The 26,511-nt window shown below is 40.5% G+C and overlaps 1 protein-coding gene across 7 annotated transcripts in view; it reads right to left on the bottom strand.

Annotated features, from left to right (window-relative positions):
- Positions 1-3,858: 3,858 nt before the first annotated feature.
- Positions 3,859-26,511, bottom strand: part of UAP1 (UDP-N-acetylglucosamine pyrophosphorylase 1) — a 38,347-nt gene continuing 15,694 nt past the window's right edge. For 2 of the 7 annotated variants that reach the window (XM_045876799.3, XM_064593825.1), the window contains exons 3-11: positions 25,259-25,463; positions 23,000-23,175; positions 21,501-21,673; positions 15,920-16,113; positions 14,681-14,821; positions 13,685-13,873; positions 12,568-12,618; positions 8,555-8,621; positions 6,909-7,478 (exon numbers count right to left, since the gene is read on the bottom strand). In XM_045876799.3, the coding sequence (XP_045732755.2) occupies positions 7,386-7,478; positions 8,555-8,621; positions 12,568-12,618; positions 13,685-13,873; positions 14,681-14,821; positions 15,920-16,113; positions 21,501-21,673; positions 23,000-23,175; positions 25,259-25,463 (1,289 nt within the window). In that variant the 3' untranslated portion in view covers positions 6,909-7,385. Of the gene's footprint in view, positions 5,998-6,908; positions 7,479-8,554; positions 8,622-12,567; positions 12,619-13,684; positions 13,874-14,680; positions 14,822-15,919; positions 16,114-21,500; positions 21,674-22,999; positions 23,176-25,258; positions 25,464-26,511 lie in introns of those variants that run through there. The other 5 variants (XM_064593829.1, XM_054507901.2, XM_064593826.1 and 2 more) reach the window with 4 other exon arrangements.

Below are 26,511 nucleotides of genomic sequence, written 5' to 3'. Positions count from 1 at the left end.
TCCCCCTCCATAAAATCTTAAAAAACAAATACTTTGTTAGGAACCAAGATTTTCATCTTAAAAAGAGATATAAACATAAAATCAAAGAAGTACGTTATTTTTAAAAATTGGAATTAATCAGTATAAACTCATATATTTTTCCTTTTCAAAACAAACAAGATGTATTTTCTGGCTCAGTCCTCTAAAAAGGCCTAAAACCTCTAGCAATATTCCTAGTGCCCAGATTATAGCATCTAAATACCATACCCTATTATAAGGAACCAAAGTTTTTTGGAGAAATGGCTTCCTTTGGCAAGTTGGACTCCCTTCCAGTGCTGGGCACCACTGAGTACCTCTCTCTGGAACGGGCTTACAGTCTCATTTGAAGTTTGTAGGAATTATCCACATTCAACTTGCACTAGGTTGAGTCACGGACTCTGGGAACATGGAGAGAAGAGTGTGGGTCATGGTTCCTAGAAACTGACTCCTGGCACATCCCCTGACTACAGTCGTTATTTATACCCTCATCTAAAAGAGGGCTGGATCTTTCTAGAATGTGGTCTCAGCCCTGTGGTCCGAGAGTGCAGACTTAATTACACAAATTTGGATTTATAAATCTAAATTTTCATTGCAAGGATTTCCCCTAAAGTCAAAAAAGTAAATGTGTCACAACAAATGAGTTAATATATTTTATAAAATATCTAAACTGGTATTCAAAAACAAAAAAAATCTGTCTAAGGTAGGTCTGGAAATGTTCAAGTTGATCCTGAGACATCTTACCACACCAGAAGGCAAAGAAGCTACAAAGGAATACTAGAGTTATGTCAGGACACAGGAGCCAAATCGGAGGGGTTCACTGGCCAAAACTAATAATGTCTGTAATGGATGGAAACACATCAAACATATTTTTAAAAATCACTGAGTTCATAATAATATTCAGGATTAGGCAGGACTTCACTGGCCACCTTTGAAGAGTGCTGGGGCAGAGCACTTTATTCTGGAAACTGGTAAAAGGAAACATTCAAGCATTTATCCTGCTTCTGCCATGTTAGGTAATCAAACAATTGATGGAAGTGTTTCTTTATAAATAATTCTTGCTAATAAATACAAAAGAAGTGATAGGAAAATCTCATTTTTCAGCCCCTAATGAAATAATGGATCTTGGAACCAGGCTTAGTAGTTGCTAAGACATTAGATGAAAGGTAGGTGGGGACTTTATGATGGCTGGATCAGGCCTACATTAAGAACGCCAATCAGAGTGCCTGGGTGGCTCAGTCAGTTAAGCATCTACCTTCGGCTCGGGTCATGATCTCAGGGTCCTGGGATCAAGCCCTCTGTCGGGCTCCCTGCTGAGCAGGGAGCCTGCTTCTCCCCCGAGGCTCCCCCTGCTCGTGCTCTCTCTTTCGGATAAAAACTTAAAAAACAAAACAAAACACCAATCAATCTTCATGTCACAAAGACACTTACGTGCCTTCCAGTCAGATTCAATAGAAAATACACAGAACCATCTATAAAGTTTTTAAGGGGGGAAAAAAAATGAACCTGAAACTGATCAAGCCTCAGATACAACTAGTTTTCATGAAATATGGAAGATAGAGGAAGCTGTTAACATGGAAATAAAATCCAAAATCTACAAAACAACACTGGAAGAATTACCAGTTTTTGCCAAAGAAATAAATACATATATTAAAAAAAAAAGGGGAGGACCTGCACAAATTAAAAAACATTTAAGAGACATAACAGTCAAGACAGTAAGTGGACTTTAAAACCTGATTCAAATGAACCAATATTAAAAAGAAATTTATGTCAACTCAGGGACAATTGAACACTTGCTGGATCTTATTTGATGACGTCTTAGTCCATTCAGGCTCCTGTAACAAAAACACCACAGACTGAGTGACTTCTAAACAGAACTTTATTTCTCCCGGTCCTGGAGGCTGGGAAGTCCAAGATCACGGCACTGGCAGATGTGGTGTCTGGTGAGTGTCCACTTCCTGGTTCACAGATGGATGGTCATCATCTCGTTGTGTCCTCAAATGGTGGAAGCAATAAGGGAGCTCCCCGGGGTCTCTTTTATAAGGACACTGATTCCATTTATGAGGACTCCACCTCCATGACCTCCCAAATACCCCACCTCCTAATATCCCATTAAGGGTTAGTGTTCAACATATGAATGGGGTGGAGGGTGGGGGGGATACAAACATTCAGTGCGTGGCAGATGATGTTAAAGAAGCATTAATTATTAAGGTTTTTAAGTTGTGTGTATATATATGCACAAACAAGATTCTATCTTAGATGTATACTGCAGTATTACATCCAACACACAGAATTGATTATAAAATAATTCCATGGGGGCATTGAAGGTGAGAATTAAATGAAACAGGATTGGCCATTATTCTATTCTCTACTACTGTGTATATTTTAAATTTTTAAGTAAAAAAGTGAAAAAGAATAGGTCTCTGGATTCAGACTTTGGGTTCAATTTCCAGCTTGGCTTCTCACTAGTTTATGGACTAGACAATAAAAGTTCACACCTCAAAGGAAAGTAATAAGGATTAAATGAGATGACGTAGACGAACTGCTTCAAGCAGGGCCTGGCACATGGTTAAGGGCCCCAAGGTATGGGCCATAGTTATCTCTACTTGATACTCACTATGTTATGTTCATGAGATTTAATCTCTGTCAAATTTCAATCCCTTTGGAAGTATATAAATTAGGAGAAATTTTAAACTTTAAAAGGAAACCTATCAAGTCTCAGTTCAATCTCCTACACATCACCTATGTTACTCTAGATTTTGCTGTGTAAAATATGTACATTGTGAGTTCTACACATCATTGTGTAAAACAAAACAAAACTTTGCCCACTAGAAGAAAATGAGAAAGAACACTTCCTGAGAAGTAGAATCACTGAGATAGAAATGAGAGCGCATGTGGAAACAGTGAGTCATGAAACTGTAATAACAGACTTTCTGTTCTTACGTTGTCCTTCTAACTTGGTTCAGAACTTTTAAAACACTGTCTATGTAAACATATTTGGTGTCACCACTGACTCACTGAGCTTTTGGCAAGCCTCTTAGGCCTCTCATCTTTAAGAGCGTGTAACGTAATCCTGAATTCATATATTCCGCCAGAGAACTCCTGTTAAGCCTCCTGCAGAAAGGCTTTCTCTCAAAGCGCATTACCTTGAATTCACACAGTATATTTGCTTTGTACGTCCCTCCAAATTAAGACATTATCATAAGTCACAACTGAGGACACTCCAAGTAAGAGCCAAGGTCAGAGATAACAGCATATAAGACCGAGTTGCCTCCCACTCCAATGGTGCCCTGTCCACATTCCATTATCTGAAGGTACACCTGTATTCCCCTCCCCCCCACCTCACCACAGCCAATTTTACCCCCAAGTCCTCTTGCAGCTGCACCTAACTGGTTAATGTGACTACCCTTGGTTTATTTATACTTTGAGCCTTTACAAAAGATATAACTTTTTATCATAAAATTCCAAAGAATGCATCATCCGAAGATTTATGAAATTCAGAGGAAAAACCCACCCGTCATGCCATCACCTTACCACAGTATTTTCCTTTTTATTTCTCATTCAGCCTGAAACTCCTATTTTTAAACCAAATTATTCACTCACTTTCTCTTTTCCCCTACACCACCCTCACTCTAGCTTTAGGAAATGCTATGAATCGGAAGGGATACAATTTAGAAAGAGCCCAATTAGGGTGGTTCTTTCCGCAGTCCGAGGTCTTTGCAAAATGGAATCATCCCCAGAATACGTGTTCCTGGGCCCCAGCTGCCTTTCCTGTTTGTGCTGTTCTTCTCAAGTGAAATGTTCTTCACTCTTCGCCTCCCTTTTCTGATTTTTCAAAGCCAGAACACATCCAAACTCCTTTTCCCCTCGTCCTTGACTGATGATTTCTAAATCAAGTCGTGATTCTCACTCCTAGCTGCACTCTGGAATCATCTAGTGCTTTTTATAAAATTAGCTACTCAGGCTCTCACCAGACTGAGAATCACCACCTCTACAACTAGAGTGTTTGTTTGTTTTAATCTCTCCAAGTGATTCAGAGAATCCGAAGTGTTTAGAAACCATTGTCCTAGCAATTCCAACAGTCCTGGTCAGGTCTTGCTAGCACCATCTTCACTCTTACTACCATCAGTACCATTCCCTTGGTATTTCAGAGTAAAGCTCACATAAGACATACCTATTTGGTTTCCAGCTTACCCTACTCCGGGCTTCACGAACACTGGCCTCTCTGTTTTCCCCTAGTGTGTGTTCTCTTTTTTGTAACACTCCTGACCTTTTGGTTGGCCTTCTTAGAGCAGTGGTTCCCAAACTTTGGTGTACATCAGAATCACCTGGAGGGTTCATGTGAACACAAGTTTCTAGGCCTCACCTACAAATGTGTAATGCAGGGATTCTGCAAATGTGCGTTTCTAACAAGTTTCCAGGTGACACTGATGTACCCAGTCAGGGGAACACACTCAGAAAATCACTGTTACAGGTCTGTTCACTAACCCTACAACTTGGGCATCACCTGGCAACTTTGATGCAGCTAAGTAACCCCTTCTCCCCACAATAACCAAACTCCCTTTAATAATCCGTATCTGAATCACAATATACATTTGATTTTAAGGCAACTAAATCCAATAGATCAGAGTTAAATTATTTGAGAGCTTACTATGAGCAAAACATGGTTCTGATTAGTAAAAACCTCACTGGTTTTTCATAATACATGTTAGAATTATTAAGGTACCTTTTTCTGTTAGAACATAAACCTCTGACCCTAATTTGAGAAAGGCATAGTAGCTCTACTCTCAAAATGACAGGGTTCTTTGTTGAGAAGTTCTGCTTTACCAAACTCCAGTTCATAGTGATGACCTTTGTTTAACTTCCACTGAAGTTGATTCCTTACATTTTAGTACTAAATTATCTTTGCCTTGTTTAAGTGGGTTCATTTTATCACCTGAACCAGAATGCAGGCTGTGGAAGGAGAGGGCTCTGTGTGCCCAGAGTGCTGGGCATGTGATCTACACTCGGCCCTCATTGGCTGACTCACCCCATCACTTCCCAACATGCCTTCCCTAAACTGGGGTTCTCAAGAGGGCCATGAAGTGCAAAAGCATCAGTCTTGGCCAGTAGGAAAACAGACTTCCAAGCCAACAGAATGACTTGTGTTTTAGTCACTCTCTTGGATTATGCCTTTTTCCTTGCCTCATTTTACCTAGATAACTGAGATCTGACCGTACCATGACGAATTATCAAGAGGAAACACTGCAGATAGTAAGCTGGGGTTAGCAATGAGCCCACACTGTTGCCAATAACAGCCCAAATTTTGTGGGAGAGAAGGGCTAGAAATTGGAAAATAAAATTTTGTTCATCTTCCTGTAAATGTCCCTAGTAATTCCTTTATAGATGTCAAAACTGGATCAATTTCAAGCAGCAAGAGGGAAACTGAGGAACAAAAATCAAATATATGTTCATTTGTGACTATCAGTAAAGTTCCTGACACATTTGCAAGGGTGATTTCAACCAGACTCAAAGAGATTAACTCTCATGTAAATTCTACCACACTGCTGCCAAATGACTCTAATTCATATTTTTATAACCATTTTACCCAATTCTGTATTTTCCAAATTAGAACGATTATTCAACAAGGATTCCTGAAGGTGCATCATGCTACCACCTGGTAATTTCACAGCCCCGAGGCTACCAGACTCTCCACCCTCATGGGACCCAGTGTCCCTGGGCCGCCACTCTTCTCCAGCAAAGCCACGACCCCCATCCCATGCCGCCCGCCATCCCCTTCCTGGTTTGGTGCAAGCTTATTTAAAGATGGGGAGAGGGAAAACCGCAGATGAAGGTCCAGAAAAAAGGAAATGAGGCGTACCGTTCAGGTGCTACCACCCTGTGGTTCTGTCCTCACGATCGATGTGGAGCTTGTTCTGATGGAGAACCCAAACCTCACAAGTCTTTTTGAGAAATGGAATGGACAACAACAGCAAAACTGGGCTGTTATTGAAATAAAAAGAGAAAATATGCTAGACACACTACCTACACCTTAGGACAAAAAATAAATTTAGATACAAATACCATATACTTTCTAAAAAGTGATCCTTAAAATCTATACTTTCAGAGAGAAAAGACCCACCTATAACATTCCATCTAGTGACAACTGGTCAGTGAAAGATAAAATTGACTAATTTCTTCTCTAGACATAATCTTTAGAATTTTTCATTTATTCAGAAGTTAAATTTTATGCTTTGGTCAATACTTAAATGCTATATAAAATGCACTTATAAAGCTCAATATTTTCATGCAAACTACATTTTTAACCCTTACTATGTGCAATGATCTATGGCACATATTTTAAGGAACCCTCCCCACCCCACCCCCCCCGCCCCACCTCGCCGATTTTTCATCCTCTAGATGAACAAAGAAAACCTGAAGTGGGAGTGATTAACTCGCCGGGGGAAAGGCCAGAACTGTGTTCTTCTGAATTCCTAAGTGCCACCACATATTTGGGTAAGAGAATAAACCAATGATATGAAACAAGGTTTCTCAACCTCAACAGTACTGACAGTGTGAGCCAGATAATTCTTTGCTGCGGGAGTCTGCCCTCTGCACCGCAGGACGTCTAGGATCATCCCTGGCCTCTCTTGTTACACGTCAGAACCACCATCCCACCATCTCGGTTGCGACATTGCCAAATGCCTCTTGCAGGGGGCATGTCATCTCTGGTTCAGAGCCACTGTTATAAAGTGATAGGAGGATACAATCCAAAGATAGGGATTCCTTCAAAACCTGTGGGGCCACCATCTCCCTGGAGTGCCAATTTGGTTTCTTGTACTATCTCAAAGTTTCTCCCAAGTTTCATATTTCCTAGTGGAATAACTTCCTCAAGGTACAAATGACACTCCAGAGACAAGAAGAAATGTTTATTTTACTGTCCAATTATTTTCTTAAAAAAATTTAATTTTTGATAAAATAAAACAAACTTTTAGTACCATAGAAACCTTTCAACACTTACAAGGACATATTATTACTATGTACAACTTCGAAAACAAATGTTTCCAGCTCCAAGTACAGTGATGTTGAACACCCTGACTATACCAAGCTGTAGGAAATTTCCTGGATGGCCAATGTTTTCCTTGGCTCGGAAAAAAATCACACAGTTAAAAAATATAAATAAGACCTTCAATGAGTTGAAAATCATAAAAATGCTTTCTGAAGCTCGGTCATCTGGATCTTAGGGAATATGGAGTAGTTGTAAGAGTTCAACAAACAAGGTGAAACCCTGTGGATATTCAAACGTGAGTATTCCAGGAGAGGTCCTGAGGTTCACAGTTGGTCTATCAAAAATAAAAGCTATTCTTACTGTGGTGAACTTGGTTTCTGGTTCATATACCATTCTTCACCAATTCGTGAACTCCATTCTCATCAATGATTAAAGGTGCATGGAATTCTTTATCTGCCACATAACTTTCTATTCCCTGAAAAAAGGGTTAAAATGAAACATAGTTAGAAAATTAGTGGGCACTAGTCATACAAGACTGGACTTAGTGACTATAATAAAGATTTAAAGCATAGATGCCAAAAAGTTGGATGAGATGTAGAATTTAAAACCTATTTCATATACTTTTTAAACTGAGCTTAATGACCAATTTATAGAAGCATAAAATAAACAACAAAGAAAGGAAAATTACTCTGATTATAATTTCTAAAGTTAATAAGATGTTAGTCATTCTTCTTATCACCATTACCCAATAGAGTTAACTTTCTAAGCAGTGTGGCTGTCTCTGATGCGGAAATTAAGCAATCTGACAAGAATCTCCAGAAAAAATATTAATTAGAAGAGTAGGAATGCCTAAATCTCCCAGTCTTAAAAGTGAGAGTACCAAGTGTATGAACAAAATAACCCTTTAAGAGGAAAAATTATACTACGTTTTAAAAAGCCAGACAACCCATAAATACAGAGAACAATCTGATGGTGGCCAGAGGGGAGGGGATAAGGGGATGGGCAAAATGGGTGAAGGAAAGTGGTAGGCAGAGACTTCTGGTTCCGGGATGAATAAGTCACGGGGATGAAAGGCACAGCCTAGAGAATATATATAGTCAGTGATCCCGTAATCACGTTGTGTGGTGACAGATGGTAGCTACACTTGTGAGCACAGAATGTGTAGACTTGGGGAATCACTATGTTGCACACCTGAAATTAATACTGTGGGTCAACTATATTTCAATCAAAAAAAAAAAAAAGAACTAGATGATTTATCTAAAACACAAGGCTGATTTTTTTTGAAAGACCACTGCATTTCGATATGTCAATGAAATGGATAAAATATTAAACATTCTGTTCATGGCAACTAACCCACTTGTGGGACAGATGCAAAGCTGTAACAAGAATTCTCAAAAAAAAAAAAAAAAAAATTCAGAACAAATGCAACTTCTTTGTTCATTGCCAGGATCAGCAGGGCAGGGCACTGGGAAATCGGCAATTCTACTTAAATATGAAACAGTCTCTGGATTCTACTTTTAAAAGAACAGGGAAAAAACAAATCGAACTTACTTCTCCAGCATAGGAGATAAGAGGAGAGATTTCACACTGAATTGGTACATCATTGGCGTCCTTCAAGCTAAGAAAAAAAAGCAAACATGTTAAAGGTTTTGTTTCTCACATTATTGCCAGAGTGAAAGTACAGACCATCACTTTCCTCTGAGAAGCTTGCAGATAATCAAATTCTCCCAGTTAGACAAACAGAAAAGACTCTATCCTGATGGTCACCAAATTCCCTGAGCATCAAGTAAACATGAATTTGTCATGGTCCAGAAGACACTATTTGGATCGCTTCTCGGCCTTTTGGCTAAGATCAAGTGCAGAAGACACTATCCGGGGCAAGTGCCAGCAATCACCAGTATGTATACTGATAAACTTATCTGCTAATGTACATCTCATTTTTTATCATTTCCAACTTTTAATGTGATAAGGAAGGGACTATTTATGGAATATAAACTATGGTTCAGGCCCACTGTTAGCTACTTTGAATCCTTCCTATTTCCTTTCAATCCTTGCCACAACCTTGAGAGTTTAAATACTACTATGGACAAACGTTCTAAAGCTGCACTATCCAAAATACACTGGCCACTAGCCACATGTGGTTACCTAAACTTAAATTAATTAAAATTTTTTAAATGAACTAAAATTTTAAAATTCAGTTCCTCAGTCATAAAAACCACATTTCAAGTGCTCACTAGCTGCCAACTCGGACAGCAGAGCTATAGAGTATTTCCTTCCCTACAGGAAGTTCTACTGGACAGTACTGTTCTTTTTTTTTTAGATGTTATTCATTTATTTGACGGAGAGACACAGGGAGAGAGGGAACACAAGCAGGGGGAGTGGGAGAAGGAGAAGCAGGCTTCCCACTGAGCAGGGAGCCAGATGTGGGGCTCGATCCCAGGACCCTTCCTCCAGATCACATTCTAACACATATAGCCACTCAATCCTGAGTTTCTAAAAGTTTCTAAGTTTTTAATATAAAAGTCAATAAATAGTGGTTTTTTTTTTTTTTTTTTTTTTTTTTTAATTCATGAGAGACAGAGCGAGAGAGAAAGGCACAGGGAGAAGCAGGCTCCCAAGGAGCAGGGAGCCCGATGCGGGACTCGATCCCAGGACCCTGAGATCATGACCTGAGCCGAAGGCAGACGCTCAACCATCTGAGCCACCCAGGCGCCCAATAAATAGTGTTTTTAATATGCTTAAAGGCATTAGATCTGTAGGTTTTTCCACCAGTAGGATACAGAGCACACAAAAACTAGTCTTGGGGCGCCCGGGTGGCTTAGTCAGTTGAGCATTCAACTCTTGATTTCAGCTCAGGTCATGATCTCGGGGTCATGGGATCGAGCCCTGAACTGGGCTCCATGCTGGCTGGGCTTGAGTCCCACTTAAGATTCTCCCTCTCCCTCTGCCCCTCCCCTCCTGCTCATGCCCTCTCTCTTAAAACAAACAAAAAACTAGTCTCTTATAGCCTCAACTTATAGCTGTCCTTTGTTTTACCAAATATGTATCTGAAGCTTTGGTGAACTCAACAAAATCACAGGACTTCTGAGTTTAGCGATGCCCAAACTTCCTCTGAACAGAACCATGTTGTTTGAATTCAGGGTGCTCTACATCCTACTCCCACTTACTTGTCCCACTACTTTCCACTCAAACCAGGCCAGCTGCCCACACTTTGGATTATTCCAAGTCATTCTCAACTATGGTCAAATAAAAATCTGGACTATCCAAATTATAGCCATCCTCCAAGATTTAGCCAGCCCCCCCTTTCTTTGACCATTGTATTTCATAGTGATAACTCTCATTTACTTCTATAAAAAAAATTTAATAGACATCTGCTAAGTCACTGCCTCCTAAATCATAGTAAATTATTATTTGTATCATATATTTAACACATAAACACATACTGCCTGATGTTACTTTTATGCATCCTGACCTCCCAGTAGCCTGTAAGAAATGACTCCTTTCTCTTGTGTAAGCTACTCCAGCACCCAGACAGTAGCAGTACTGTAGGTCTGTGAGCAGGCCTACAAATGTTTGTTGGCTGAATTAAATGAATGAACTATGGGGGGTAGACGGATGACAGACTAATTTGGAGAAAAGACGAATTAAAGATGGGGCACACTTCTGTCCAGGTATGTGTTAGATTCTATCAACAGAGCTCAAGAAATCTGGTCCAGACCCTTTGGGGCAGCTTGGACTCATATTAAACCAAATGGGAAAAATAAGGACCCATTCCACTGATAAGATCTAGACAGCCCAGTCCCACCAGAAGCCCTGAGGGATTTGGTGTGCCAGGATCAGAAGGTGGTTTTGAACCCAAGGAACACATGGCTAACCAAAATATAACTTCTCCAAAAAGATACTGCAAGAAACTAAGAAAGTCACTCTTAATAAAAAAGGTTGGATGCCCAGAAGGAGAAAAGACAGAAGTTACCATCACCAAATGCAAAATCTCAGGAGACAGGCAACTTAAACCAGTAACATATTATCCCTCAATTCTTTAGCCAAGCATACTTTCAGTAACTAACTGTTCCATAAATGCTAAGATAAAAAATAAAAATAATGTCACTTGGTCAAAACTCAGCAAGCTTGCTTCCATTCTTTGAGAATTATCTCCCAGCTGTTTCCTCCCCCTTTTATACAAAGTACTTTCTTGTCATCTCTCACTTTTAAGTAATCTTTTTCTACTCTCGTGGGCATCCTTTAGAGATAGAAATAGTCCCTGCTTAAATTCTTAAGTCCACGATCTCATTTGGGGCCAAATTTTGATTTCAGTTTAATTATTCTGCAAATGGCTAAAACGAAGTAAATGGGGGGGAAAGTACTAAATAAGAGAACACAAACAAGAACTAACATTTAAAACATTTTGTATCTTTGCTGAGACAGCTGGCTGTTGATTTCACTTGTATAATTAAGAAACCATTTCACTTTTGAGGTTAAAAGCATGGCTCAGTGAGAAGGAAATTTGGGGTCAAAAATCCATTTCTCAAATTCTAAAAGCAACTTGCCTCCATGTATTAAAAATGATGGATGGGACAGAAAATAACAAAGTGGTCTGTGTCCAGGTTCTCACGGCACGAGGGCCCACAGTCACCCAGGGCTCCTCTAAGAAACTACCGGATCTGTGAGTCCACTTCCTTGTCTACAAGACAGGGCCACACACAGGAAACACTGCCACCCACAGGCACTTGTCTCCATGGGGCAAAAGTGAGTGGCATAGGCGGGGGGGAGGGGGGGAGATTAGAGGGACGAAAATGACATCCCTGCTACTCTACTTCTGAGACATCTCCAGATCCTTTGCCTTGTACACATTTCCCAAATTATCTTCAAAACTTAAAATTCCAACTAAACTAGTAACTTCTCAAATGTAGCAAGAACCTCAAGCTGTCTCTTTAGCTGTAAGGATAATGGCTTTTTCAAACTCTGTCAGTACCCAGGTGAGACAGGACATGTGCTACTTCCAGCTAAAAATTATCTGCCATTCAGACAAAAAGCTTCCTTCCTTGGGAGCAAGATAGTAACAGACTAAAATTAACACCGAGAAGGGAGCTGTCAGGATGAGAAAACATTAAGAGAATCATTTTCTCCACATGAGGAGCCATCAGATATGTTAGAGGCAGTCAGCCTTCCTACTGAGAACATATACCCAATCCAGTAAGACAAGACACAGCTTCCAAAGGTGAGGTTCCTCTAGCTTCTGCTGCAATCTGAATTTGTTCTCCCTGGCCTGGAGCCTGCCCGACACCCTACCTATCGCTCATCAAGTTGTCCCTACAGGCTCAAACATCCACAGGTTCTTTAGTAAAGCATGTTCCCCATTTCCAGCATGCACCGAAACTCTGAGTTAGTGGCATCCAGAGAGATACCTGCCACCAAGGAAGCACAGTCCGCCCCCACCAAAGCTGCGGCCATCCACCCCGCCCCCACAGACCACCAAGAGGCAGAGCGCTAAACTACGATGCCAGTTAGTACCGAGGGAAGCACAGCCCCGACACCATGCACTGCAGGCAGGCTGGGATATTTACTTGAGATTGACATCAGCTGTGATGGTCTCTGACTTTCCATTTGTAGCACTGCTATGTAGGAATAAATAAGCATTAATGGGAATGGAAAACAAATCAAACAATAACAATGAAGTGGAATTGCAAAATATACTTGACCGAAAGGCATGTATTTATGGTAAATTATAAACTTGGCAAAGGAAAACTGAAGGGGCCAAAACGAACTCAATGGCCAACGATGAAGCGTGAGGACAACGTGACGTGCAAAGGAGCAGGCTTGCAGGCGAGTCAGAGCCTGAGAGTGGCTCTGGACGGAGGCCGCTTACCGCAGCTCCTTCCCGGGAAAACACAGGCATGGCCAGGGAGCTCCAAGGCCCAGGGCCCTAATGTGCACCGAGGCATGCAAGCGCCCCTGGGCATGCAGCCAGCCGTTTCGTCCTCAACACAGAAATGACTGGCAGAACGTTTCTGACCTAAGTACATAAATACCACAGGATTTACAAGGGGGTAATTCTCGGTGCTCACAAAACAGCAGCCTGAGCTTGAAAGTGCTTTATCTCAGATTTAAAGAGCTAGAAGGACCTTCTTTTTTTAAGTTTTAAAAATGCCAAAACATGTGTGAAGTCTGAGTACCTGGGAATGTAAGTGCCATCCCCTTCCCTTGCCGGCATCTCCCCTCTGTGACGGTGAAAGCGTCACAGAAAGAAGAGCGAGGGCCTGTCTCCCGTCCCCAGGAGGCCTGTGGGCAGCGGGTGTGTGGCTGGGGGGGGAGGCGTGCGGGGGGCCACACACGCAGAGCCCAGCGACCGCGCCCAGTCCTCTCCCTCTCGGGGCCTGCGCACCTGACGGCCTTTACCCACGACGCACCAACAGGACGGCCTCCTGAGCACCCCTCAGCGGGACTCATATGCTGCTCAGGTGGACGTGTGTCCAAAACAGAGGATTCCTCTCTATGGGGAAGTAAAGCAATCATTCTCTCTGTAATGGGCCAGATGGCCAGATTATTTCACAGCAGGAACTGCCCACATCAGTCTTCTGCTTTTTTTAAAAAGATGTGGGAATATATCAGAGAGACGGGAGACAGGTCCAAGAAGAAAAGGCCAGGAAGCGTTGTCCCACTGGAGAAGAGACACTGACTTACCGGGGAATAGCTGGGAGGCGAGAGCCATTTTCGTCGATGAAGTGGCCCCCTGCGTTGAGGACCCAGCAGTGATGAAGGGACAGCAAAGCATGCCTCGCAGTAGTAGGATTGTCCTTCCCGTTCTGACTGTCCGCATTCTTTAGCGGGGAAAACTCATCTTCTCGCAGCACTTCATACACCACAAACTTCCTAGAGTGGAACCACACAGAGACCACTCTAGTATGAAGTAAAACTACAAACACGACTCCAACCCTCTCTACAGGGCTAAGCCTCTGGTCCCCAATCTCACAGGCTCTCTCTCAGCTGGTTGCCAAAAGAAATAAAGCTCGTCCCTGGACTAAAGGAAGCTGGAATTCTCTTCTCCAGTGCAAAATAACAGATTATTTTCATCCCAAACTATAAAACACTTCATCTCAAGTCAGAAAGGTCAGAAATCTTAATGCAAATTACATTAGAATCTGTTCTGGGGGGAAAAAAAAGGCAAAAAAGGATGATTTAGAAATGCATATGGGAAGACTAATCTTACAGCTAATTTGTCTTCTGCATTTTCATACTGAAACACATACCTCAACAGCAAATGTGATCTTTGATGGAGAACTATATAATTTAAAACCATGTTCCCTGAAACATTTACTCACAGGTCCGGAAGGCATCCTACACACAAAGTGGGCCAATTCTCTATCTCAACCTTTTTAGTCTCTTAGCCAAAAGAAGTGACAATTTTAACAAAATTTCACAGTTTTGCAGGACAGTCAGTCAGATAACGGACTAACCAACATGAAGGAAACATACTCACAGGCAACTCACACCATACTCCCAGGTTGGTGGTCGCATACTAGAGAATGATAAAGAGTCTAGACAGTACACTCACAATCAGAACACCATACCTGACTACATGCTACCCAGTATCTCCTAAAAACAGAGTCCTGCCTAACAAAGTAAAAAGCAACATTTCAAGACCCATATCTAACCTTACTCATGCTACTCAAAACATACTTTGCAAACTGGAAGATGTCAAAGACAAATTTTTCCATCTTTATTCCATTTGGTTTGTCTGGCTTAATTAATTGCCCCTGGGAATCCACATATGGAATCTTCTTTTGAGCCACATGGTGCTGCAACTGAGGTTCATAAATACTAAGTAGGAAAAAAAAGACATAATCACTTTCCAAAATTAAAATGCCAGAAAATCTGATAATCACACCCAAGAACAAAGGCATCGACACCAGTACTAAGATTTCAAAGTGAAGCACATCTGCTAAGTTTCAGTTCATATTTAAATATTAGACGAAGAGATTTCCCTATTCACCTCCTTGAATTTTTAAAAACCCCAGTAATGATCTCCACATTAAAGAATATACACCACACAGCTCACACCAATGTCTCTCCCATAATTTTCCTGTCTTCCGTAAAATGTTCTGCTCATTGCCCCAACTTTCCCAACTGAGAGCCCTTGAAGTGTAGAATGGAAAGATGAGGATTAATAAATTACTATGGATGAATTAAAGGCACAGTTACAGACCGCAGAGTAGAATGGGAAATATTCTGGAACTGGAGTCAATATTCTAAAGCAAAGCTAAGTAACTTTTTTAAAAATAGACTGTCATCGTGAATGTCTAAAAGCTATCAAATGAAGAAGCAGATAGTGAGACTGTCCTTCATTTAACAAACCGATAGAATAAAGTAGCTCTTATTCTATTCTTTTATCCTACCATGCTAATTTCCATCCAGGGCTCAAGTTCTTTTTTCTTGAACCTCTAATGCACTAGTTCCTAAATGCTAGTTTGGGAACTGATTAAAATTGTGTGGGCAGCTTTTCAAAAATACAGATGACCTGCATCTACCACCAGAAATTCTGATTCAGTAGATGCAGAGCAGATATCTACATTTTTTAAAGTTTCCCACTGTGGTAGAGAGACCATGTTTCATTTCTTACTCTTTGCTTCACCAGAACCTAACATAGTTGGAGGGAAAAGAGGAAGAGAAGAAAAAGAAGAAGCGCTTTGGACTGCAGGCAATGCAGTGAAGAATGGACTTCTACAAATCTGCACCCGATAATGCATCTTCCTAAAAACAACTAAAATGTGAGATAAATTTCCATTTGATAAAGGCGATCCTCAAGGGAGAAGATGAATTCTGTAGAATTTAGCCTGGGGTGTCTTTCTACTTCTCTAGTGACTCAGTTCCTGATCAACGATAAAAGAAAAATTTTAAAAGCCCCCATCTTGCTCATACTTGACAACATCTCTCAGAAACGGTACGGTGAAGAAATGGTTGGCAATGTTCCCTGCATTGAATAGCAGGCGTCCATCCGAGCTTCGTTTCTGAGCCGTCGCCAGGGAAATCTCACTGTATTCCACCACCTGGTAGACTCCATCCACGCGGCAAACCACTCCCACTGGCTCCGTAGGGTTCGTTTTTTCTACCACCTGCCCAAAGAAAGACAGCAGGAGAAGAAATATAATCAAATGCTACACTGGCCATTTCCAAAGGCCACATCTGCAGTTTTGCTTATATTGTCTTTAAGGCAAAGGAACCTTTAACTGTGGACAACCACCTGTCCATCTTTCTATTCTTTGACAGACTACTGTCCAACTGGAAATGAAGTAAATTACCTCCTTCCTATTTATCACCTAATGAAACTATGGAATAGAAATGTCATCATACAGGGGCGCCTGGGTGGCTCAGTTGGTTAAGCGTCTGCCTTCGGCTCAGGTCATGATCCCGGGGTCCTGGGATCGAGTCCCGCATCACGCTCCCTGCTCCTTGGGAGCCTGCCTCTCCCTCTGCTTCTCTCTCTCTCTCTGTCTCTCATGAATAAATAAATAAAATCTTTAAAAAAAAAAAAGAAATGTCATCATATACACAGAGCCCAGAGGAAATCACACTGGACTGGGAATAATTAAATGAGGAGTCTACCTCCCCCCAAATATGTTTTATTTTAATTAATTTATCCTTAACTACACTCAACTGCTTTGAGAATAAATGAAATGAAATTTCTCTGGGATTCACAAGACAAAGGTAAGGCATTTTGCCTCTCATTTGGTACTGTCCAAATCATTATTTCATTTGAAAATGGTATTTCTGGTGCCTGGTTGGCTCTGTCAGTTAAGCATCTGCCTTCAGCTCGGGTCATGATCTCAGGGTCCTGGGATGGAGCCCCACATTGGGCTCCCTGCTCAGTGGGGAGCCTGCTTCCCCCCCTCCCTCTGCCTGCCGCTCTGCCTACTTGTGCTCTCTCTCTGTCAAATAAATAAATAAAATCTTAAAAAAAAAAAAAATGAAAGAAAGAAAATGGTGTTTCTTTCGTTTTCATTCATGAATACATCATTTTCCTTGTTTTTCCGGGAGATGGCCAGGAGGTAAGGGGCCTTAGACCAGGCAAGTCACTTCAATCTGGCTCCAATTTCAATCAGAAAAGCCCACCCAATATTTAGCTGTTTTGCATGCTAGACTTTATTTGAAGTAAGAGATTCTATGCTTTAAAAAAAAGTCTGAAAACCAGTGATTTGATAATCTAACAATGGCTCTAAGCTGGTGGAGAAGCTGAGAGAAAGGTGTATATCAAAATCACAGGGAAAAATAGGGGCGCCCGGGTGGCTCAGTCAGTCAAGAGGCTGGCTCTTGATTTTGGCTCAGGTCATGACCTCATGGGTTATGAGATCGAGTCCCACGTCGGGCTCCAAACTTAGTGTGGAGTCTGCTTGAGATTCTCTGCCTCTCCCTCTCCCCTTTTCCCGGCTCATGGTCTCCACGCCCCCCTCTAAAATAAATAAATAAATAAATCTTTAAAAAAGAAATCACAAGGAAATATAGAGTATGTAATTAAAAAAACCCTCACAAGTGACTCTGATACCCCACCACCCTATCCAACACAGCACCGGCCTAAACTGTTTAGAAGAAAATTACTGAAGAACTCTATGTGATACACTAATATAAAATCAAGTTTCAGATGAGATGAATATCCAACTGAACAATCAAACGATAACAAGTATTTAAAGATCCTGCTTTGTTTGCCCTGTTCAGTGAGCAATTCAGCATGCTTCAGAGTAGTCTGAAAAATCTGTCCCCAATTTGAAAAGTCTATCCTAAGAAATTACATCAGTAAAGCTAAAACTTTCCTTCAACAATGGATTTCTTAAAATAAACACAGCAGGCAGCAGCCTCCTCCAGACAATAAAGCCACTACCGCCGACTTCAGCTACACAGCAGCGAGAGCTACAGGCCCTGCGTCCAGCGCAGTGAGCCAGGGCTCCTGGGTGCGCAAGGAGGCCGTGTAGCTTCACAGTGTGCCATCCTGAAAGGAGCGCAGCATTCATAAAGAGAAACTTTCTCCCAAGGAAGTGAATTAAACCGGGGGGAAACCCACAACAAAATGATTTAAATCAATCACAGACCTGTTTGCAACGATCAACTCTTCACCACCCCTCACTTCACATATTCCACAGTGGGGTCTCACTAGACAGGGAATTTGGAATAGATTCCTCTCATTCTCACACACACACACACACACACACACACACACACGGTTTATTTTCCAGTCACTTCCACAGGCCTCTACTCCTGACCAGCCATAGATAACAAACTAAGCATATTCACACTTTACACTGCCAAAGTGTTAATCTGTCAGTGAAAGATTTACTTCTTTTTTTACTTATCTTCCCCGCAGAGGGAGAGAGAATCCCAAGCAGGCTCCACACCCAGCACAAAGCCCAATGCAGGGCTCCATCTCACGACCCTGAGATCATGACCTGAGCCAAAATCAAGATTCAGATGCTTAACCAACTGAGCCACCCAGGCGCCCCTGAAAGATTTACTTCTATGACAACTAGGAGCCTCCAAATATCATAAAACTCTGGATTACAAAAGAAAGCATTTGTAAACTGCGTAAGCTGGAAGTCAAGTTTATATTACACAGAAAGTTATACAGTATAAAATTAAGAAGTTTGTTTGATTTTCTCCAACTTCAATCCTGAAAAGCTGAGTTCAAAGTAACACTTTAATGTCACTGTTACTGTAACTGCTTTACAAAGTGACCTTTAATTAACAGTGGTTCCTACCCTTTTAGCTTTGTACTCTGCAAACCCCTGCACTCTCCGCCTTTTCTCAAGGTTCTTGCTCCATAGAAAATACTTAATTCCTTAATTCACAAAGACCAGAGCCTTTGAAAGAAGTAAGACAAATTATTCTACTACCACACTACGAATTTCTCCCTAATTTAGGTGTTCTTAAAAATAATTTTGATATCTTGATTTTGCAATTAAAATTAAAAGGGTGGGAGGACAGATTACATAAATGGTTTCTAACATTTCTGAAAGTCTTTAACGTGTACCATTCTTGCCATATTTCGGTTCCATCTGACTATGTAGTCGCTCATCGAGTGACTTCTACCCTATATGCCAGATACAGAGCTGAGCAGGAAGCCCAAGACTCCTGGAAAACCCACAGGTGGTGAAGGGTGACTGGTTACACCTGTATCTCCCGTGTGACCAGTAAACTCACAAAAGTTAGCACACTAATTTAAAGTTTTTAAGCTGTCAGCAAAAGCATAATCAATCTAAAGAGCTTGGTTTTATAATGTGATATCCTAAAGCTAGGAGTTGGGAAACATGAATTCTAATCCTGCTTCTGTTAATGTGATGAAGGACCTTGAGCCTGGAACTCACTTAGAACTCACTCAGGGTGCTCATTTCTGAGACTGAAGGGGTTGACCAGATGGAATTTGAATGGACTTGAAGCTCAGAGCAGTAAAATTTAAGTTTCTGATTTAGAATGAAGAGTGACACCAAGCGGAGCAAAGTCAGAAATACAGGCTAGTTTGTTTTTTTTAAAGCTTAGTAGCTACTTAACAATGTACTGTTTCTATTACAATTTTTTTTTTAAGATTTTTATTTATTTATTTGAGAGAGAGAATGAGAGAGAGAGAGAGAGAGAGAGAGAGAGCATGAGATGGGGGAGGGTCAGAGGGAGAAGCAGACTCCCCGCTGAGCAGGGAGCCCGATGCGGGACTCGATCCCGGGACTCCAGGATCATGACCTGAGCCAAAGGCAGTCGCTTAACCAACTGAGCCACCCAGGCGCCCCTCTATTACAATTTAATAGCTATTTACAGTATAGAGTATTAGAACAGAGAGAGGTCTTAAATAACCGAACCAACTTTTTTATTTTCAGAGTCCAGAAGAGTCTTATTAGGTCCACCAGCTTAATCTCGCAAAACCTGCACTGGTAAATTGGTAACTCCAGCTTTTATGACTTTGCCATAGATTTACAGATAATTTTAAGAGAAATTACATCTTTATAATAGAAAATTTCCAACCAAGGCTATAGTATGTCTTTTATGGCAGTTCTCCTTTTTAAATCCAAATATTTAAAATTTATATCTAATCTGTTTTTGTCAGAAACCTGTACTGTATGGTTTTTGCTGCCGGCAGAAAGGTCTTCCCTTCATGTCAATATTGTAAAATTACTCTCAATTTTCTCAAAATCTTTATGGTTTTTTTTTAATATTTAACTTTGTAATCCATTTGAAATTGATTTTTCTATGAGCTTTGAGGGAGAGACTTTATTTTTAGTCAGTTATTTCATTCATTTCCCCCACCGATTTGAAATGCCATGTTTTTATATAGTGCATTCTTACATATACATGGACTTATTTCTGACAGATCTAGTCTGTTCCATTCATCTGTCATTTATCTTGGTTTTTGTACTACACTCCGAATTATTTTTTATTTACAACCCAGTTTAGTACCTGGTAGACTATCTCCAACCCTCTTCCTTATCACCTTTTCTCGGCATTGTCCTGACAACCTTTACATGTTTTTTCTAAACTTTACAATCATTTTGTTAAGTGTCCCCCAAAACAGTCTCATTGGGGTTTTGATCAAAATTGTGTTATACTTTAATTTGGTGAGAACGGATAGTTTTACAGACTTCCAGAAAAGCAGTATTTATATTAGTAAATCTTCCAAAGTGTTTTCATGTTCTCTTTTATTCCTAGATATATTTCATTAGCTACCATAAAGGCAAGTCTCCTACATCATCATCTATGCAACTAAAAAAACGCTGAAAAGAATCACCTCCCTCTATCTTCCTATCAGTACATTTGTGGTCAAAGTTATCAATCTCCTTCACTGTCCCTGACTGCACATTTCCATCTTAATCGTAAGACTATCATGAGGTGACTTGTCAAATGCCTTGCTGAAGTCTCGATCTGCTGTTCCCTCCATATTTCCCTTACCTCCTACTCCAGCAACTCTGTCATAGGAAGAAAGTGGATTAACCTCACCAAATACAACTTGATACTAATGAATCCATCCCAGGCCTAGTGATAATCATCCACTTTCCCAGGTACTTACAAATCATCCACACATATTTTTTTTTAAGATTTTACTTATTTGAGTGAGAGAGAGACAGAGACAGAGCGCGTGTGTGTGTAGGCACAAGCAAATTGGGGAAGGGGCAATGGGAGAGGGAGAGAGAGAATCTCAGTCAGGCTTCATGCTGAGCGCAGAGCCTGACATGGGGCTTGATCTCATGACCTGAGCCAAAATCAAGAATCAGACACTCAACCAACGGAGCCACCCAGGCGCCCCATCCTCACATATTTTTAAACTCTTACTTGTAAGGGACAAGCATACAACAGTATTTCCAGAATCAAATGCTGCCAATTTAAGAGAAAGAGTAGGCGGGGGGTACTTTAGAGAGAAAATGGTTCTAACATATTCAAATCACCCTGATGATTCTAGTTCGTGTCCTGAAATGTATATGCTGACAGAACAAGCTCACTGATGGCCTCACTAAGTTGAGAAAGGCATTACCTTCGCACCGCAGTCCGCTCCTTTCTGAATGCAAAATCCAATGAACCGTGGGTCTGCCACTTTTACCAGGATGTTGTCAACACAATAGACATGAATGCTCCAAATGCCTCTCTGCTCCATGTCCTCCACAATATTCTGGGCTGCAAGAGCCCGATAAAGACCACCATTCCCATCTGGGAAATAAAAAGCCCATTAGTAGTACACCAAACCCATTATGAAGGTAATCAAAACTGGTTTACCGGGGTTAATGTTTCCAAAGGGGCGAAGATCTCTGAAAAGCAGTTCTACATCACAGGGCCAAGAAAAATAAATACCCGTAAGGAAGAACTCAGGTGTCAAAAAATAATACTACGTGACTTTGAAAGTAATTTAACTAAGTATCAAGAAAATAACATTATTAATGTAGGACACCAGGCAACCCAAAGACCATATTTTTCTTTTTAACTCAGACTTTTTAACAATTTAGCCTGTAATACATTGTGAAATATAAAGTTCTTTCTCAAGCAATGATTATTTCATAACATTTCAAGTTTTATTAATATTTTTATTATTCAAGTTAGCTCTGTGTTTATAGCCCCAACACTGACAATGTCACCCTTCTCAAAAATAAAAATACACAAGTTTTTTATACCAAATAACTTGTCAGGAAACCAGATTAATATGAAGATCAGATTTAAAATAAGTATAGGTAAAAGCCTCTTCTTTTCCCATCTGTTTTTAGTGCTGCTTTAATGTACTTTGTCCAACACCCTCAGCCACAGCTTAAAAAATTGGACTTCACAAATAGAGCTAAAAATAGTAGTCTTCCACTAATGAAAAAGAATTAAGTAGAAAAAAAGACTTAAGATGAAATAAAAGCCTGTATCTGTAGGCTACCACTGTAACACTCTTGTTTATTTCCTGTCAGCCTTTCCTCCAAATACTCACGTAGATATGACTCTGTCGACACATTTATTTTTACACCTGGGATCACACGCAGGGTGGCTGCACGCGGTCAGTGTGCACGCACCACCCGCAACCATACAGGGCAGTGGCCCTCACCATACCGGGCACGCTTCCCACTCGCTCACTTAGCTACTGACACTACTTCTCTTCGTCATTTAGTATCTCCAATCAATTACAGTTTTATTACAGTTTGAGAATACTACAGATAAACTATAATTTAACCTCTTGTTGATTAAGTAGCAAATGGTTTCCAATCTTTCACTGCAAGAAGTAATGTAGCCATGAACACTGCTGATATAAAATACCAGGTAAAGAGAATGAATACTCAGCGTGCCGCTCAGGTTGTTCTCAAGGGCAGACACCCACAAAAAATATAAAAGTGTATCCATTTCACCCATGGGCATTTTCCTTTTTTTAAATCCTTGCCAAACTGCAATAAAATCTTAAATATTAATTTTTTAACATCCAAATCACCATATTAGAAAAAAAATGAAAATGTAATGATTTATGTTACTCCCATTTCTAGTCACCCTTAAATAAGCATGGTTACAAACCTGGAGCCATAGAAACCTTGTTCTTCTCTTCCAAAATAATTTTCCCATCAAAACTCATAGCAGGCAGCATTCCCTGCTGAAAAAAGATTACATTCTCCTTTTTTAAACCAAAGTACTTGTGCTTTGTGAAGAATTCCTTTGTAGATTCCATTGTTCTGCCACTGGTCATTATATACCTTGCAAGAGAAAAGCAGATCTTCTAAGCAACAGTGCTCTGGGAATTAGGGCAAAATTCAATCTTGTCTATTTTCTAAGCAAAAAAAAAATCGAGCACACTGCCTCTTTGTTCTGACTTCCTTCATGCTCTTCCTGGGTAAGGTAGCATTAGCTGCTATCCAAGTGCCTTTCTTCCAGTAACTTCATCAGTCCTACATATAAAATAAATCTATGTAACAACATTAAACATACCTCCTGCAACAGAAAGCCTATAACTGGCTTAAACAAACATTTTAGAACTCTGTGAAAACTGTATTCTAAATTTAAAACTCCCATTATAAATAAATAGGGAGAAAAGGGTAAACGAATATATTCTAATGAATATATTATATCATATATATATCTTATGGTTCTTTTTACTCAAGTTTTGAAATGTAATCTGGGCTCTGCTCACCCTCCATTTAAAATCTTAAAAGTGTAATTATATTATCTGTTCTCACAAAAATCCAAACCATGCTAGTGTGGCAAAGGAGTCAAAAACTCTATTTAAAAGCACAATTAGTGACTGCAGTAGTTTTTGTCCTTACTAGAATTTATGCCACATATAAGTAGGGATTTTTGTCCATTTTGGTTGCTGATATATCCCCAGTACCTAGAAGCAGGCATTCAATATATGTTGAATGAATAAAGAAAGAAAAGGGTATAATTTCCCACCATACTAGGTATCTGTTTAACAAGTTATCCCGGGTATTTTGAACTTTGAGTACAAAGAGGTGGCTAGACTGCTCTGCATAACTAGAGCACAGAGATTCTAAGTTGTGAGGAAAAGAGAAGAAAATTCAACGTGATAGTGGGAGCCAGGACTGTAAGGAGAATACTGGCTGCTTCGAACACAGATGTCCCTCAAACATCCCCAAAGGAATCAAGATGAAAAAAACCAGTTTCTTGCCCGCCAATACCCATGTTGAGAAGAACTAGCGAAGCTGGGAAATTTACAAAAAGCCTATTTTTAAAGGCATCAGAGAGCTATAGAAGCAACATGGATTGGAACTAAAATTCAAGACAGTGGGAATCTTTCAAAGAGGAGCTAAGGATTTACAGCTGCCTTTTCCTGGGGGTATCTGCTGATGTGGGATCTAGGTTAGTGGTAGGGACTCTGGGCTTGGACCAGGCAGAAGGACAGAGAAACCAGCAGAGCTTTTGTGGGTCACGTGGGGCTAAAATAACAAGATTAGGGACTTGAGGGATCTCAAACACAGCTGGTTTCCCCCTCAAACCATAATTTCCAAAGCTGCTCTGGGAAAGAGATTTAAGAGCTATATCAAAAACTTTTAAAACACAAAGCAGAATTTCCCATAATCTCTTGGTGCTCGGGACACCAACACTTGCCAAGGTAGGCCGGCCCCAAGAACACAGCACTCTACTAGAGCCTGGGATTGGAGTGTGGCCCACAGCAGAGAAATCAGTGGGGCTTTCAGCTGGTGTGTATGGGAAGGGTGGGGTACGGGGAGAGCTATATAACCTGGTACTTAAGGATATGAGTTTCTAGACTGTGAGAACTCCCTGAGTGAGAGCAGTGACTAAAAATGGACTCCTATCACCTTGTCATGAAATTTCAGATGCCAATGGTAAGAAGAGACCTTAGATGCTTTTGGGGGTGGGGGGGGAGAAGGGAGGGAGAGAGAGAAAGGGAAAGAGGGAGAGAGAGACCGGGAATCAGAACAGCAACGGACCGCTCAACAATGCTAGAAACAACAGAACGATGCCTTCAAATTTCAGACAGAAACGGACTTCCAATCGGAATGTATACACAAACTACCAATCAATATAAAGTTTCTACACTGAGAAAACCCAATGAGTCCCCAAAAGTACTCAGGTAGGGATGTAAAAGCCTGAGGTGAATATATATTGTGCATTAAGACTATCATGATCATTTATCTAGCTATAATACAGATTACTTTTAACATATATAGTAAAATGCAGCTCCTGGGGAAATCATTAGTAACAGGAAATACGTCTGCTTATGAATAAAGTGTACATGCATTTTGAATATTATAGACTGACATATGTTTAGACACTCTCCCACAATGAGGCATATCTTACCATGGAATGATGCATTTGTTGCCATGATATTTTTCAGCTAACTGTTGAAGCTTCAGGATACGCTCTGCCTGAATCTGAAAAAGCGTCTTATGAGATGGCAAACCAACATCATACATTCCCTTGGGATATGCAACACCAAGTCTCGTCCCCTGCCCGCCAGCTAGAAGAAGAACTGCCACTTTGTTCTGAGCAATCTGGAAAAGTCCTAGAAAAGAGAATACCTGTATCACAAAACCTCTGCAATTCAACATTTTAGGATTACACATACAAAAAGTAGCAGCAATGAGTCACCCCATCTGCATAAGGCATGAAGAACAAGAAATCCACATGTAATCACAGATAACTACCTTGTTAATAAAAACATTTTTACTATTAAAAAATTAAATTTATATAAACCCAACCAAACACCAAGCCGTGAATAATATGCTTTACTGAATTAATAATTCTTTTTCTGAAAATGTTAGAAGGCAAAGCCCAACAAGATGTTACAAACGTTTTGCAAGTACCTGACTACTTTACTAGATACAGCACATCAAGAGAAAGACAGGATGAAAGGCGGCACCTGGGCTTGAGGATAAATGATGATATGCTACTAAATTACCTCTGGCCTGTAAATCCATCAGTGACACACAATCAGTCAATGAGCATGCAAACAGACTAGACAAGCTACCATCCAGTGAATGAAGAGAGGTGAAACCCTCAGGAAAGCAATGCAGTACAGAGGTCGAGAAGCCAGGCTCTGATGTCGGGACACGTGGGTGTGAAAGCCAACTCAGCTGAAAAGGCTTCGGGGATCTGCCCGCAAAAGGGCAGGGCATGAGGGGGCTTTGTGGGGTGATGGAAATGCTCTATTGGGGTGGTAGTTACATGAATGTATAAATATGGCAAAAAGTCATAAAACTAGTGCATTTTCTTATATGTAATTACACGTCAACAGAATGAATTAAAATGCAGGGGTTTGGGGGGGGTGTTTTTTTGCCAAAGGGCCATCCATCCCAGCTCACAAGGATGTGAAACTGAGTCTTTTTGTTGATGATTTATTTCCGTTGCCGGGAAGCCCATCTTCATCAGTTGAATACTCAGTAATAATAACCAAACATAATGCTTGAATCAAAATATTTATTCTCTGAATCAAAATAATTCAAGATGGAGTTAAGATCCAAATGCAAACAAGTGAAACTGTAAATATTATTAACAACAGAGGCTCTCAGTTTGGATTTAAAAAAAAAAAAACACAAACAATTTTTGCCATA

Source organism: Mirounga angustirostris, unplaced genomic scaffold (assembly GCF_029215605.1).
Source record: "Mirounga angustirostris isolate CCGP_5_RB_7025 unplaced genomic scaffold, mMirAng1.0.hap1 SCAF_6, whole genome shotgun sequence".
Taxonomy (NCBI): domain Eukaryota; kingdom Metazoa; phylum Chordata; class Mammalia; order Carnivora; family Phocidae; genus Mirounga; species Mirounga angustirostris.
The sequence above is the reverse complement of the archived record's forward strand: the minus strand, read 5'-3'. Positions and strand labels throughout refer to the sequence as shown.